Source organism: Hippoglossus stenolepis, chromosome 4 (genome assembly GCF_022539355.2).
Source record: "Hippoglossus stenolepis isolate QCI-W04-F060 chromosome 4, HSTE1.2, whole genome shotgun sequence".
In the NCBI taxonomy this organism is placed as follows: Eukaryota; Metazoa; Chordata; class Actinopteri; order Pleuronectiformes; family Pleuronectidae; genus Hippoglossus; species Hippoglossus stenolepis.
In genome coordinates this window covers 8,303,606-8,320,709 of record NC_061486.1, presented here as the reverse complement: position 1 = coordinate 8,320,709, position 17,104 = coordinate 8,303,606, and the positions used below count along the sequence as shown (strand labels likewise).

At 42.8% G+C, this 17,104-nt stretch overlaps 1 protein-coding gene across 1 annotated transcript; it reads left to right on the top strand.

Moving 5' to 3' along the window:
• The first annotated feature begins 5,094 nt into the window (after nucleotides 1-5,094).
• Nucleotides 5,095-12,703, top strand: tsr1 (TSR1 ribosome maturation factor). The gene is made up of 15 exons (XM_035155388.2): nucleotides 5,095-5,281; nucleotides 6,218-6,321; nucleotides 6,407-6,635; nucleotides 7,152-7,286; nucleotides 7,417-7,865; nucleotides 8,254-8,398; nucleotides 8,893-9,080; nucleotides 10,475-10,683; nucleotides 10,813-10,975; nucleotides 11,075-11,185; nucleotides 11,292-11,424; nucleotides 11,589-11,705; nucleotides 11,810-11,950; nucleotides 12,052-12,126; nucleotides 12,419-12,703. The coding sequence occupies exons 1-15, from the start codon at nucleotides 5,164-5,166 to the stop codon at nucleotides 12,595-12,597; spliced, it is 2,496 nt and encodes an 831-aa protein (XP_035011279.2). The 5' UTR covers nucleotides 5,095-5,163; the 3' UTR covers nucleotides 12,598-12,703.
• The last annotated feature ends 4,401 nt before the right edge of the window (nucleotides 12,704-17,104 follow it).

The window sequence follows — 17,104 nt, the reverse complement described above, 5'->3', positions numbered from 1 at the left end:
TTGCCGAACACAAAAGGCTCATATCTATATAAGAACAATAAGACACAAACAACAGCATATAAATATAATTGTAGCAGCTCACAAATCCAAATTTATTATCAAGGCCTTTGTTCCAGTGTTTCCAGGAACAAGAGCAATACCTCGTGTCACTGTGCCGAGGCTCAGTTAAGACCATCATGATAACATTTGCTGAATCAGTTAATCGACTCATAAAGTTGACAGCGTGGAAAGTAGGAACATTACAGGCCACAAAGATTCTAAAGACAGCTTCTCAATGCATCATTAAAGGCCACCCGAAGCTTGATGATCAAGGCCTCATCAAAAACACGTGTCATTTGTTTATTTAGCTATTAATACTATAAACATTAGCAATGACTTTTTTTGTTGATCAACATATTGTTCAAGAAGACCTTATGTTTGGCAAAAAAAATTCAAATGCAGGTGATCATTCTCCTTCTACCACCTCCAGTCTCATCCTGTCAGCAGTTGAGATGACAGAGTTATCCGAGGTTCTCGGGTGCAACCCCAAATACCTGAGGCTCCTTTACAAATAAAGTCTGCTCTGGTCCTTCTTATAAAGTTTTTGTATACGTTTGGGCCTGTGATGTTGGGGTGTTGTTTGGTCTGTTATTTGAATGTTTGTTTCTGCCTGTAATGTCCATAATCTATCAACACTGGTCAGTCTGACATCATCATCTCGCATGGAAAACCATTCCCACCCCCCCGCAGGACACCATCCCAGCACTGATTCACCCACAGTGTCTGAAGGAGAGGTATCACAGGCTGTTCCTTCCTGTAGCTGTTATACTGTACAAGCAACTCTGCTCCCATGTCGACCACATGCACCTTATATATCTCACTCTAAATCAACTTATTTAACTGTGCTATAGTAATTTTGTCAGTGCAATTTTAATGATATGTACACTACCATTACACTGTATATACTCTGTTGACATTGTACATATTACTTTCTATCTTTATAATTCCTTGATATTTTACTTTTTACTTATTCATTACTTTTACTGAGTGCATTTCACTATCCTATACTGCTGGAACACTTGGTTTGACTAATAAAGGATTATCTTATGTTACATTGACTTGCACTTTCAATTGAACAGTTCATCTCCTTCTTAGCCATTATCAATGATACAAATGAATTTGGTGTTGTATTTGTTTTTTCTGCTTGTGTAAGTGTTGAAGGAAAAATTGACTTACAGCTTTAATGTTTATGAAAATATGTGAAATGTATATTCACTGGCACCGACGACATCTTGTAACAGATATAACTTTATTTACTTTATCTTGGCAATAAAAGCTCCATCAACTCATTTTGTTATCCTGCAGTGGTTCTTAACACAATTCAAACACACCGACATATTCAGGGGATAATACTGTATTTCCGTGGTCAACACCAGGGAATAAACCAGTACAAGTGCATGTATTCTACTGTTGGTTCCACTGGAACACAGTTATGTGACTCGCCCTGGGGATCCTTGAAAGTATTCTTTGTTGTTGAGGGGCCACAGAATGAATCTCAAGGCCTTCCACTGTATTTTCCTGACGATTCAAAGTAGAAAGTTCACAAGCATCTCAAACCACACGGCATAACTGATCTTCAGATCGAGACATTTAAATAACAAACATTAAATTCTTCCAAATATCGGGGACATTTTCTTTTCAGATTATCTGCAACATTAAAGCTGGTGATCTGAGGCTGAGGTGCAAAAAGGTTATTACATCATACTTGCGGGCTCCTCCATCAGCAGACAGAGGGTATGCCATTTTCTCCCTTCAGGCAGGGCATGATAGTCAGCTATTGTTTACTAATAGATTCTCTGCTGGTGGTTCTGTGCATGATGTAACAGTGTACAGAAGAAACCCCTGTAGCCAGCCCTTCAAGTTCAGCCTCCCTCTCCATCTGCATGGTAACAGTCTGCACAACGGGCCTTTTTTCACAGAACACATGTGGACATGTCAAGGTAGGAAAGGCACAGGTGTAAATAATGAAATTAATTATTGTGACTTCTGACCAGAACAGAACCATTGTTAGTCAGCTTCACCTGGGGGGGGATTTCCTACCACGACAAAAGGCACAGTTGCTCTGGCTTTAGGATCTATTTAAAAGTATCCTCTTCAGATGATGCCACATGTGACTGCTTCTGCATGTGAGTTGCACAACTTGGAGCTTCTGCACGAAGAATGAAGATCCTGACAGCAGAAAATGTGTCTGTTTCGATCCCACAATAGCCACTAACCAAACTGCATAACAGAAAACCGAAGATGTTTAACATGTAAGGCTTTGACTGCAAATCCATCCATTATCTATACTGTTTATCCTTTGAGGGGCGCGGAGGGGAGCCCATCCCAGCTGACAGAGGGTGGGTACACCCTAGACAGGTTCCCATGTGTATTGCACGACCGACATGGAGACAAAAAAAACATTCACACACACTTATGAATGTGAAGTCTTCACTTAACCTTACCCAATCTGCATGTCTTAGAACTGCAGGAGGAAGCAGAAGTATGTGGTGAAATCCTACGCACATAACCCTGGCCCAAACCAGGATTCAAACCAGAAACCTTCTTGCTGTGAGGCTCTTTAATTCCAGTTTAATAAGCACAATTTACCCTTGATGGGAATGTCGGTAATGACAATTAAATAAAATGGATGAAGTCTTGCTTCATATGACTCATTACACTTTTGAATTTCCTCTTATTCCTCTTTTACCCGATGTTCTGGTTGACTTTTAAAGTTCTTTATACCAGTAATCTCCCATTACATACTGTACTTTTTAAGGCTACCAAGAAATAAAGTCAAAGATGAGTCATTCACACTTCATCTTCAATGGAAATTGCGTAACCAGTATTTTAACTGAAATCCTGGCAACAATTAGATAATCAAAACAGAAAGAACTTTTTAACCGATGAGAGCTTAGATTAGTGTGCCAGGTCTGACAGGAACCTTAAGTATCCTTACTAGAAAAAAGGGGTGAGATGTGTTTGCAGGTAGTAGCCACAGTATTTATGAATGCTGGTGGCTGTTCGCAGGCTTCCTCGCAGTATTAAAATAAAACAATGGGATCCATTAAATAAAATATGCTGCTCTGGTAGGAACCTGTTTTCTGAATGAATAGGTGGCAGCTCATGCTCAGTTTTGATCCAAGTTTATTGCATCAGGAGCTTCTTCATTCTCTTTTCATACCGCCATCTCCTCACCCTTTCCAGCAGGTATCTTATGTGTGAAGAAAAGCTCCTCACTCTGTAGTTGCATAGATAAAGAGGATGAATCATTTGCAGAACTTAATATCAGAGGATGATTCATCTTTTCAGAGGTGGGTTTGTGCGAGTGTGGAAATGATCTCATTAAAAAAAATGTACAAATATAGTATTTCATAACTTTAAGTACTGCATTTTTTTCACATCATAGCAAATAAAAAAAAATAGTCAATGTGCCTTTCCTTAACTTTACAGCCTTACATGTTTTCAATCATTTCAAACAAGGAAATAAGAGAAATTATACAAACAATTGAAAAAATAAAAGTATTTACAAACAAACTAAACACTTAATGATCATCTACATATTCAAAAAGGTGCAAGAAGTACAAACTTAATTAATCTCACCCCTTCTCCATAAGTCATTAATTAATAATTATCTTATGCTGAACCTTCTTCATTATATATATATATATATATATATATATATATATATATATATATATATATATATATATATATATATATATATATATATATATATATATATATATATATATATATATATATATATATATATATATATCAAATTGCAAGTACCCGGACTTTTCTTCTGTAGTCAATTTGGTTTGCACAACAATGCCACCTGGGGGAATTGGCACCTCAGGATCTATAGTCTCAACGTCCTTCTCTGGACACCAATCAATTACACAAGTTCTTACTGATAAGAGGCAGAGAAGTGTCTTAATCACAAAGAATATTTTATTAACAACTCAAAACAATAGGGTCTGGAACTGAAAGGGAGATACAAGATTAATAGGCAAAAATATTCTTAGCTGCAAACAGGATTAAAATCTCTTTATTACATTACTCCAAAATCACTATAACAAATCTCTTAAAACTATAAAAGCCAGCCTACAAAACAAAATGAGGCCACATGTGGAGAGGCTGTCGAACCAAAAGGAGTGCCCAAGGGTGCAACCAGTTACTCACAAAGCAACAATGGTGCACACAACTTATCCCAGTGCTCTCACTCACATGCGTTACGTGGAGGACCTCACCTGGAGTGCCAAGCCTCCCAGCAATGCGGAACTCAGCTGCACTGAAACAAACTAGTGTAGAAATATAACCATAAACAATACATCTGTAAACAATAACCAATAATGGTGTAACCCAATTGTCCAAATGAACAAAGATAACAATTCTAACCAAGTAAACCAGTAAAGGCTGCCAAAAGGAATAAAACCAATATTAACCAAAACAGAAGCAAACATAACGGCAGCAGGTGAACCTATAAAGACAAAGAAAACACAATGAGTTAGGCAGACCATGCTGCAGAAAAACACATTCAATATGGGGGCCACCACTCCTCACCACCTCCAGTATGGGGCCTTGGCATGTGCCTCTCACAGCCAGGACAACAGGGCACATGCAGGCTGTAATGGAGGCAGTACATTTAGTTTGCATGCCACAGAAAATGAGCCTGGAAGGGGCGAGAGTCACTTCGGCCACATACCAGTATAACCAGCAACCACCAGCTACAACCACAGCAAAGAGAAGGACAGAGACTCACAGGTTCCTTATATAGCCTGGCTGATTAGAGGAGGAGTCAAGGCTGGGGCTGCTTTCAGCACTGCTGCACACTATGTTCTCCCACAGTGAGGATTCTTCCCCACCACATCCGAAATACAGTATTTACTCTCATCTGGTGCAGCTTATCATATATGTGTATAAGTGAGGTTCTGTTTCTCTTTGTCTGTGCAAAATATTTGAATGTATTCAGTAAACGCGTTGTGGTAATGTAATATTCATTCAAGTCAAAGCATGTGTAAAATATCAAGACGTTCACAAATTACACCCCGGGCCTTTATTTTGAAGGGGAAAAAACTCACCGGAAACCCCCGGAAGCAGGAAGTGAATTGGCTGGGCTTTTCCCCCACATGGCAGAAAATGTCTGCTACTGAGGAAAAACAACAAGGCCACAGAGCCGGCAGTTACAAACAGAAGAACAAGGGACACAAACATGGCAAGCACCGGACGAAAGGGGAAGTTGATAGAGAAAACAAAGGTGAGTGGGTTAGAAAGTGTCGCTAACGGCTGATGTTAGCTGTGCTGTGTTAGCATGTGGCCGCGGCTCTGCAGACACACGTGTTGACTTCTGGGTAGCGATCACATATCCTCGGTTATCACATGTTAATCTGGGCGTGAAAAAGGGACATTTTAATGATTTCTCTATCTATAGACTTAATCTAAAGGTTTTAAAGCAAAACTTTACATCCCTGCATCTCAGTGACCTGATAATTGAATTTAAATCACATGATGACATATTATACATGCTATGCCAGACTTTAAATTAGCACCCTGACGAGTACACGTTACAATCATACAATGACATACTAATGTTAAACTTCTGTGATGTTATAGTTTAAATTAATACTTATTTATTACTGGCTGGATATGAAACATTGCAGTTAACAAACCTTAGAGGATCCCAATGAACAGCTGTGTGTGTTACAGAAGTGAGCAGCTGCAAATGAGACAAATGATCTAATACCATTCAGATTTGAAAGACCCAATCATTCACGACTATTGTCAGATCTGCTGTAGGTTCACAGGGAAATCTCTGTGCACAAAATCTGAACTCAGCTGTCTCTTAAGTTATTATTAAAATATAATTATGTGTAAGAAACATGAACCACCCCCTCTCATGTTCACTTTTTGTTGTTACTAGTAGAAAGATCTCAACACAACGTGACTTTGTTAATATGCATGTAAGTGTCTGATTGGGAAAGATACATAGACATTGTAATGTATCCGTCATAGAATTATAAACTGAATCAATGCAACTAAGACACTAATTTCCTTATAAGCTCCTTGAATTAAAGGCAGTCCTTGTTGCGTTGGATTGCACTAAACTCTATCAGTGTTTTCACAGCAAAGATGTCGTAACATCAGTCAAAACTCCAGAAAACCATGTGTTTGCTTTGTGTTGATCGTCACACAGGCAGAGTGTCGGTGACAGCTCTTACCAAAAAACAGAGGAAGGAGCAGAGGAAGACGGACAGAAGACACAAAGCCAACCAGCTACGCCGCAACAAGAAAGACATGGTATTATTTTATTTTACATGAGGAATCAGTTGTGCTTGACTTCCAGATCGCTGCTGCAGAGATTTCATATACGTCAACTGTTTAGGTCCTGACAGAGAAGCGACGGCTGGGCAGCAGGGATGGTCCTCCTCATCTGGTCGCTGTGGTGTCTCTTCACGCTGGTGTCGACGCCGGTGCTGTTACCAAACTGCTGCGTGGAGAGGGCGCCGGCGGTCTTCTTCATCAGGAGCGGTGTATCACCGGCATCAGTGACAGTTTTGGACTGATTCTTCCCCGGTTTAAACAAAGGTTCACGTTTCTGAGTCACAGCACAGGTCAGTATGGAGTGAACGACACTATTGTTTAAATGAATTAGATTAATGCTGTTATGTCCAGCAGGAATATTGTTTTATAATAGATATACACTAATTTGTATTCATATTTAAATCAAGAGTATGTGGATATTAAAAAAAATAATTTACTCAATGGCAGCATAATTCTCTTTTTGCATTTTTTAAGAGCAAGGCAATGTAATACTTAATTTATCCAACAAATACATTTTTCACTTAAGTTACTAATGTTAGTCTGGATTTCAAACTTAAAACTCAAAGAATAAGACAATCACACTGGTAACCAAATCAAATGTTGCACTGTTTTACACTTAAAGGGTGAAATAAAGTGATTAAGTTGGATATACTGTCAATAATTCAATTTAAAACGAATGTAAAATCTTATTATAGGGCACTTTTTAACAGACATTTAGAGATTGTACGATGTCACATACCTTTGTTGTACTACTTTTGTCTTGGATGAGCATTTTCTGAAGCTTGTCTCATTGTTTCTTTTGACAGCTGACATGCACTCCCTGCTGGATGTGGTAAAGATTGCAGACAGTCTTTTATTTGTTCTGGACTCCACTGAAGGATGGGACAGCTATGGAGAGTACTGCCTCTCCTGCCTGTTTGCCCAGGGCCTCCCCAGCCATGGTGGGTGTTTATACCTGAACAACCTGGAGCGTTCAGACTCCACCATTGACACATATTCATAATTTGAATCTCCCCTGTTGTACACTTTCTCAACCTGTGTCTTCGCTGTCTCTGAATTTGTCCCATATAGCCTTGGTGTGTCAAGGTGTGTTCGATCTCCCCATGAAGAAGAAGGTTGACTCGAGGAGAGCTTTGTCAAAGATCACAGAGGTCCGTTTCCCCGACACCCGTCTCTTCGCTCTCGATTCAGAGCAGGATGGCATTTTACTTCTCAGACACCTGGGCACCCAGAGACAGAGAAAGCTTGGTTTCCGCTCCAGACGTTCACATATGTTGGGTCAGAATGTCACGTTCACGCCCAACAGCCCTGCTGAGGGTACAGGTGGAAACACTGGCCTAGGAACTCTCTGCGTCTCTGGGTATGTCCGTGGTCGTCCTCTACGGGTTGACAGACTGGTGCACATCTGTGGACATGGAGACTTTCAGCTCAGTCAGATTGATGCACCACCAGACCCACTTCCCCTCATCTTCACCTCCAGACCAGTGAAGTTGGGCAAGGGAGGAGACACAAACATGCTGGTAAGAGCTTTTACTTCATCAAATTTCTTATATTTTCAAATTACAGCTGTAATTAGCTAGAAATAAGATGTTTCTTCACATTTATTATATTATTTGTTAGGTAATCCATCCAATAAATGCTGAAGAATAAATTATCCAAACACAGAAAATGTCTCTTTTCACATCAATCAGTCTTAAGTTTGGACCTTAAATTGACACCTCATATTAGAAGAGGTAGTTCGTTCTACCTTGTCGCTATATGCTGTTTCTCATTCTTGAGCAAAATTAAATATAACTTTTCATGTTGTGTAATGAATTAGAAGGGTGGCTCACTGTAAGATGGCAAAATTAATTCAGTAATGTAAAAGCCTTCAATGTTGTTTCAATGAGTCGTCTGCGTCTCCCACAGGATACGATTGAAGACGAGGCTCCGGTGCGGGTGCTCATGAAAGCCGACCCCTCCTGCAGGGAGAGTCTTCAGAATGAGGCGGACGTGGATCCCATGGACGGAGAGCAGACGTGGCCAACGGAAACAGAGCTGCTGGAAGCTGAAGGTGCAGAAACAGAATTATATTTTTTACATGATGCAGTTGGTCAGATGGAGATAAGATAACAGCCAGTGTAGGTGTTGAAGAAGGTTTAACTATAAAACAATTGACTATAGTCAGACGTATTTTTTTGTGAGAGGTCCGGTTGTTCTGAGTATTGACACGGAATTGTAACATGTGATCTTGAAAAGCCTCCAACTGCCTGGAAACTGTTGTATTGAGAAAGGAAGCTGGTTTTGAACCAGATTTGATAATAAACAAAAACAGTGAGTCAAATGAAAAACTTTACAAAGCTCTTCAATGAAAAGACAAGACACATGATTCGAAAGAACTTAAAATCCGAAAGAACTTAAAATCATATCTACCAACCATAAATTAGTTAAGTACTATAATGTGTGTGTTTGGTTTAAAAATTTTGGCTTTCTCATAGATAAAAATGTAATTTGCCACAATAAGACGTTGATCGAAATGTTTCTTTGACGCTTCTCTTTGCTGTTCAGAGGCCAGGAAGAGCAAACGTGTAATGAAGGTTCCCAAAGGAACGTCAGACTACCAGGCCACGTGGATTGTTGACGAAGATGCGGAGGAGAATGGAGAGATAGAGGAAGAAAGCAGTGATGATGATGACGATGATGACGACATGTTGGACGAGGCAATGGATGGCGAGGATGAGGAGATAAACTCTCAGGTACACATATAAGCATTTTGATTGATAGTTTCAGTATAGATTCAGCCTGAACACACCTTAGTTGGTCCAGCTCCTCCTTCTTGTTGTCACAGCAACAGTGTGGCTGCAGTCAGACAGTGTAATCTCACAGAGGAAGACGAAGACAGTCGTATGTGGAGAAGTGATGCGTGAGTGTCAGTGGTTCCGGGGCCGGAGCAGTGCATACGTGACCCGTGGTCAGTGCACCTCGCCGCTGACAGGCACTGTTTGTTTTGTCTGTCTCTGGGCTGTAGTGCCAGGCTGCTCACCACAACAATAGTGTTTGGAGCAGGAGTCCCAGGAGAAGCCTCCTCTCTTCCTGTCCTGTGAAAAGAGCTTCCTGTCTGGACGGAGGGAGCGGTTCGACCATTTATTTATTTCCAGCGCTGCTTGAAACGGAGTCGGGGAAGCTCACCTTGTGCAGCGGGTGCATTGCGATCTGTAATTGTTATTAGCATGTGTTTGATGTTAAGGCTGGCGCACAGGAATACATATTTCAGAGAGGACAACAATAGGGAAAAGGGCACTTCAAATGATAATGATTATTATTACTGCAGCAAGGATGTTGTAAAGGTTGTGAATCAGCCCCATGCTGAGAGCTTCCCCCCTCATGTGTCTGGCTCCTCCTGTAATTTGCCAGTAATGGGAGTACTGTACCGCATGGCTTCTTTGATGATTTGTTTCCTTACACAAATATATTTCCCCATGGAAGCTGTATTTCTACATATTCTTAGAGAGGTTGTCTGGAGGAGCCGGAGGCTGTCGCTTGTAGACACACTGGGAAGGGCACAGAATTTAAATATATGCAAACTAAGGCTTCCCACAGTCTGAATCCAGGCGGCTTCTTATCACATTCACACGGACGTATGCAGATTCAAGTACCATTATGCACAGAACCAGTCTCCTTTTAACACTGTTTTTATTGTGGCTGGGCTGGTCTTGTTTATGTTTGGCTGCCTTACAATAACCGTTTCTATTCTTAGAATCTCTTTGAATGCCCTTGTGTTCCCAACATGTTTGTCTGGTCATTGTTTGTAGAATATTCAGGCTGCATTTGTTTTATGGGAGCAATGCAACAGCGGTTTTGCTTTACTATGAATGCAGAACAGCAAGAGAATAGCAGAGGCACCTGTTCATCCATTTACTTCTGGAGTTGGTATGTGGATTTAGTTCTCTTGTGACCTGTTACTATGCTTCGGGCTATTAAAATTAGTTTGGAGGATATTCTCAACGAAAACTGCTTCTTTTATGGCCAGCGAAAGACATCAGATATGTTTGCAGTCAAATAAGCTATTTTAGCTTTTGGCCTCTTCTGTCCCCGGGGCTCAATTCTACAGTATATTAAAACCGATTTGTTCTATTTCCTCTCTGCTCAGGACGCTGGTTCATGTTGTTCAGAGGAGGAGGAAGAGGAAGAGGAGGAGGAAGTGTGCCCCCCAGAACGAGTTGGAGCAGATCAGCGCTACGATGAGCACATTGACGAGGCGGCAGAAGAAGAAGACCTTAAACGCTACCGGGAGGCTCGAGCCAATGTGCATTTTCCTGATGAGGTGGACACACCACTCCAGGCGTCAGCTAAAAACAGGTCAGTTCTGCTGCTTTTAGTCTGACTAAGTTTGTGTGTTTAGGTTCGGAGGAAAACAAGTTGAGATCATTTTCTATATAAAGGTTGATCATTGCCGTATTTGATCGAGTTGCTGTCCTGTGTGTCTAGGTTTCAGCGCTACAGAGGCCTAAAAAGTTTCCGCTCCTCGCCCTGGGACCCCATGGAGAACTTGCCTGTCAACTACTCTCGCATCTTCCAGTTCAAGAACTTTGAACGCACTCGCCACCGCATTCTGGCTGAGGCTGCACAGGAAGAGGAAGAGGGAGCCATGGTAAAAAAAAAAGAAGAAAAGATCGTCTTCATTTATCCAATGCACTTTTTTATTTTAGATTTGTGGCTTCATCGACTCTGCTGCTCCTCTTGTTTTCAGGCGGGCTGGTATGTTACACTGCACATCATTGACGTGCCATTGTCTGTGATGGAGAGCGTGCAGTCAGGCAAACCTCTGGTGCTGGTGTCCCTCTTGCCCCATGAACAGAAGGTATGATTCACAGTTCTGACTTCTGAAAGCCTTTGTGTCTGATTTCATAACTGTCCGTTTGAAACGTAGTCAATCTGACCGTTTCTGCCCTAATAATTTCCCACAGATGTCCGTGATGCATGTTTTGGTGAGGAGACACCCCAGCAACACTGAGCCAATCAAATCCAAAGAGGAGCTGGTGTTCCACTGTGGATTTCGGAGGTTCAGGGCCTCTCCCATCTTCTCTCAGCACACCTCAGGTGAAGCATGCCCACATACGAACCTTAATTTCTTCTGAATGAAAACAATAATTTGAGCAGGAGCATTGTAGGTGTGAAGATCTGAAACCGATTTAGCTGCAGGATATACTGAACAGCAGAAAATGAATAACTGAGCACTGAACTCGGTCTCTGCTCTCCTCTAGCTGACAAGCACAAGATGGAGCGTTTCCTCAGGCCAGATGCCCCCACTGTGGTGTCAGTGTATGCCCCCATCACATTCTCCCCTGCAGGAGTCCTGCTGTTCAGACAGCACAATGATGGTGAGAGGAAGAAGGAAAAGTCGTGCTTGTACTTGAAAATAAGTAGATTGCTGCCTTGGTTTTAATCTTGTACCAATCCATTCTGTTTTCATTGTCTTTTCCAGGCATCCAGGACCTGGTGGCTACAGGCAGCCTGCTCAGCTGTGACCCTCGGCGTGTCGTGCTGAAGAGGATTGTGCTGAGCGGACACCCGTTCAAAATAAACCGGCGCTCTGCGGTCGTCCGCTACATGTTCTTTAACAGGGGTGAGGGGACGTTCTCATGGCTGCAGAATATTACTCCACTCTCGACTTCTCTGTGGTTTTCATTCCTGTTTTGTTGCTCTTTTCTTTTCTCTCTCTGTCAGATGACATCATGTGGTTTAAGCCGGTGGAGCTGCGAACCAAGTGGGGTCGGAGAGGTCACATCAAAGAGGCTTTAGGTGAGAGAATTAAAAAACACGAATAGACAGCATACATCTGCCAAAGGCCAATAGTATCAGACACCCATTAATATCAGTCCCTAAACATTCCTGATTTTTATAATTCATTGGGAAATTAGTGTATATGTCAAAAAACACCCAATCTTGTTAAAGAAAAGGACAAACAGCTCCTGGATCTGCAACAAAATTTAATGGGTCCTCCGCAGAGGAACTAAAACTCAGTTTGAGCAGCGTCGTCAGGCAGCAGTTTTTATGTACAGTCAAATCTGACCACCATATTTTATGTTTTCAGGAACACACGGCCACATGAAGTGTGTATTTGATAATCAGCTGCCCTCTCAAGACACTGTCATGATGAATTTGTACAAGCGGGTGTATCCTCGCTGGACATACGACCCCTACGTGCCCTCATCTTTACCCTGGGTCAAGAGAGAGGGCCCCGTGGAGGCGGACGACTCGGACATGGAGTAGTGGAGGGACAACAATGCAAGAGACGTACAACCTGTATTAACAGAAATACTCAACATCAGTGTGTATGTGCAATGTGTATTAAATACAACTATTTTGATCCAAAGTATCTTCTGTTGGTTCTTCTTGAGTTTCAAACTTGCTGCTGAGTCTACTTTGTCCACTAGATGGCAGTGATGAATAAGTAATGATAAAGTTTCCTCACTGTTTTGTCGAGCAAATCTTTGTTTTGAAATAGGTCAAAAATATTTCAGTGACTACGCGTGAACAAACGTTTGGGTGTGTGTGTGATTCAACAAACATGGAGGACCGTTACCACAACAACTGGCAGGTCAACGATAGTTTTTACATGCGTCATTTTTCGAGCCCGTTACACCGGCAGCTCTTTGAAGTCGTGCAGATGTGGCTCAAAGTCTGCAGCCACATTAAAACTTACAAAACCGTTTTGTAGATAATGTTTGAGATATCAAGGCGCTTTAATCATGGAGAAAGAACCCACATGTTGTACTTAAGAGCAACAATTCCTGTCGATAATCTCAATGAACGACTTGTGGCCCGAAAGCTTTGACAAATGGCAGCTGTCAGGTTGAGTTATTTGTATAATCCTTTATCACAAACATGCCTCAGTGGACTTTAGGCTACCAAGACCTTATTAATCATCAGTCTTCATGCAATATGAAGCACAAAACTCATTTCTGTTGGAACTATTTAAGTTACATGGCACCACCAACATTGGTGTGAGGGCAAGGGAAGAAACAAAACGGCCTTGAAAGCAACAATTTTCCCTGTACCCTGTATTTACAAGTGGTCTACCTAAAATTGTACGAGCACCTAAAAATAGAAGTACTGATATTACTTTGCCTCCTACAGGCAGTACACACACAGTTTCTCTCTCCATGGTGGTCTTGCCCTGACCCGAAGCCTCCTCTTTAGCTCTTGTCAACACATTGTGACCTCGCTGTTGTTTTCAAGCTAAAGTCGAAGTGCTCCACAGTTCTGCATCCTCCCCTGGCCCGTGCTCCTCACCGAGGAAAACACAGATTCATCATAAAACTGAGTTCTTGCATGTTTGCTGCAACATGATTCATCTTGGGGGCTCTGCTGGGACTGCACCACAGAGGCATGCCAATATGTCTGGGAAAGCAGAAGGTGAAGACTTCGGGACGGAGAGGAGAACATGATCCAAGAAACGAAAAGGGGAGCGAAAGTTCACCCTGTGCATTTTCATTTGATTACAGTGGAAAAAGATAATACAATCGGGAAAGACGAATTTCTCTAATGCCCATGGGGGGGGGGCATGCTGGGAGCTCTGGACAGTTTTGTGGTAACACTCAATTTATTTTCAACTTGACTGTTTTTTTTGCACACGTATCAAGGCAAGGGCACAGTGATGTGTTGAACACATCTTGTTAAGGCTGAGGGGAGGGGGGCCTGTGAGCTGTGCTGGCCAGCAGTTCATGCTTAGGGGGAATTCAATACCCCCATGATGGAGAATGCTCTCAAAGTAAAACATCTACAAAAAATGGAACTGGATTTACATGCATGCAGGACATTTTTCCCTGACGATCAATGTGAAACAGATACACATTTAGCTGTTTGGGGACCAACTGCGACGTGGTGAGGCTGAATCCTCCCGATAAGTGAAGTGTTTGTTTGGCACAAGCCACTGTCAGAAGACGTGAACGCTGGTGACTTAGTGCTGTTTGGATCAGGAATGTCTTGTGGTTCCAAGTTCACTGCCACCACACTTAGTTGGCTCCCACTGGAAGATATAATGGGTGAGAGATTTTTTTCCATTGGATGTGGATAAAGAAAGGAAAGGAGAGACAAGGGACAGAGAGGGAGTGAGAGATAAGGGAAGAGCCAGATGATGTTCAGCATGAATAAAACCAGAAGTGGTGGGAGGAAGCAGTCAAAGGAATGCAAATGGGGGGATGCATAGAGAAATTAAAATAAAAAGTTAGTGGGTGAGAGAGAGAGAGAGAGAGTGAAATGGAGGAGTGTGAGAGTCGGAGGCGGTGTGGGCGAGGGAGGAGGAGAGCAAGAGTGGCTGGCGTTTATGGATTGCAGATGTGGCGCTGTGGGGTTTTGGCAGGGGCCATGCGCGCCTGAATCCTGCACCGGCTGGGTGGCACCGGGGTGAGAGGGAGGTCACTGCACCGCAGCACACAGCCCATAAAACACAGAGAAGTGGGGGAAAGGAGAGGGAGAATGGCTCTGAAGTGCACACCAGCCCCGGGCACCATGGGGTGAGCAGATCACACTTAAGGTTCACGCATGCAAACATCGTGCATATGTTGAGTCAGGCCAACAATGAAGCCACAGGTTGATGCGTCAAACAGCACACAGTTCACAGGTGATGGGCTTTTTTGATAAGGACGATGTCGAAACCTTCCCCAATCAAATCAAAATCATCACACCATCTTCGAGAAATGTTTCTGTACACATTAACACATTAAAGCTGCATTTATGATATGCTGAACAGCAACAACAAGTACTTCAGCCTGATGTTGCACAGCTCATGTTTGCACTCAAGCTGCACATGCCTGCACTCCATACAGCCTACTGTTGTTGCACCTATCCTAACCAGATTTATCATTCCTCATACTCTATTTGTCTCTGTTAAATCGCAAATAATTTTCTTATCGTATCTAGAAAGCATTTCACTGCACGTCGTACTGTGTACAGTTGGTGTAAGTGACAAATAAAATGTGAATTTGTATTTGTATTTCTCCTGTAACACAATCATGTTGTTCGACCTTGGCGGAGGAATGCACTCCACTGAGTGCCATCCTGGTTTTACACTCGTTTTGAGCCGCTATGTGCAGATCATAGAAGACTCTCTGTTGCATGGTGAGAACGTGCTGAAGCAGTCAAAGTAGTAACTACACAAATTGAGATGCATTAACAGTAAAACGGTGCAATTCTGACAAAACAGCTCCCCCTGTGGAGAATCTGAGATCCGCTAAATATGAATGAGTGAGTTTGCTCCATTCGGCTCTTTGCGTAAAAAAGCTACAACACAACAGAACAGTGGCTGTATTAATTAATGCAAAATAGAAAACGCTATTATCTCAGAATGTTACTTGAGTCAAAGAAGTTTTTCCAAACTCTGGTAAAAAAGTGAGTGTTGACTTTGTTGCAACATAAAACCATATGACAGGATTAGTATCAAATAGTAAAACAATCTTTTACAGGCTCATGTGTTTCTGGAAAAGTGAAGCTTTATACCACTTTGCCAGTAAAAACGTTTGAGTAACATCACATGGACTCGCCTATTAAAGTCGATGCCGCCTGACAATACTTTCATATTAGGTCAGCTCTGTTTTTCTCCTTCTTTTGTGATATCCTCCCTTCCCTCTCTTGTTCCCCCTTTTTCTCCCTCTTAGCCTGGTCCTGACTCCCTGGTTCCTGGGGCCTGGCCAAGGCGTGTGTCCCTGGAGGAGCCGCGGAGAGGAGATGGAGAGAGGGGGCAGCAAGGGGGTGCGGAGACCGACTCCAAAACCACAGCTGCAGCAGCCTCTCCTCTCCTCTCCTCGAATGCCTCCCCCATTGCCTGGCACACTCCCCAGCCCTGCCATTAATTAGAGGGGAAGGGTATATTAGTACGTGTGTGTTTGTGTGTGTGAAGAGGAGAGATGCTGACTGTGTGAGTGGCTGACTGTAGTGTTTATGTGTATCTCTGTGTGAGCTAATAGGGAGCTGGATGGGTCGGTATGGTATGGGGACTAGGATCTCACAACAAAGTTGGAGAGTTCACCCAGAGAACAAAAGTGGGAGGGAGGGAGGTTGACAGACATAAAGCCTGGTGAGCAGATTGGGACTGCCGGCGACTAAAAGGCAGACAGATGATCGGCAGAAGTTTTGGGCTTCACGGGATGAGACCTAAATACCTAAAGATGGCCCAGAAACGATCTGAAATCCCCCTGATTCAGATCCTTTGGAATTTCTTGGGAAAGCGCCGCAGCAGCACCTGCACTCAAATGTAAACTCGGCACAGTAGGCCAACAGTCCATGACCTGACATGTTAACAGAGCACATCAAGGTTCCCTTCAAGGTGCACGCTCCCTCTCGACTTTCCCTCCTGATTATCCAGGTGGGAGTGAAATCTGACATGAAAAAAAAAAAATGGATAAAACTTCCAACCTGCTCTGCTCTCACCCCTGAAGGGGCCTCCCAGAGTGTTTTTCTGCTGACATAACTGCACAGAGACCTGGCAAGCCAATCTCTCCCTTGCTCTACCATTCCCCTCTCCCTGCTTCCTGCCCTGATGATGTCACACTCCATATGGTTTTCAGCAGTATCAAGCCGGAAAAGAGATTTAGTCAGAGGAGAGGCGAAGGAGAGAAAAGGAGGAGGGCTAGAATGGGGCGCAGGTCGGACACAGAAAACAAAAGGCTTGCTCTTCCCCTTGTGTGCACTGTGAGTGGAGGCTTGTAGAGGGGGAGGAGGTGAAGGGGTGAGAGGGGAATGGCTGCACTGTGTGAGGCTAATGAGGAGAGACCAGGGA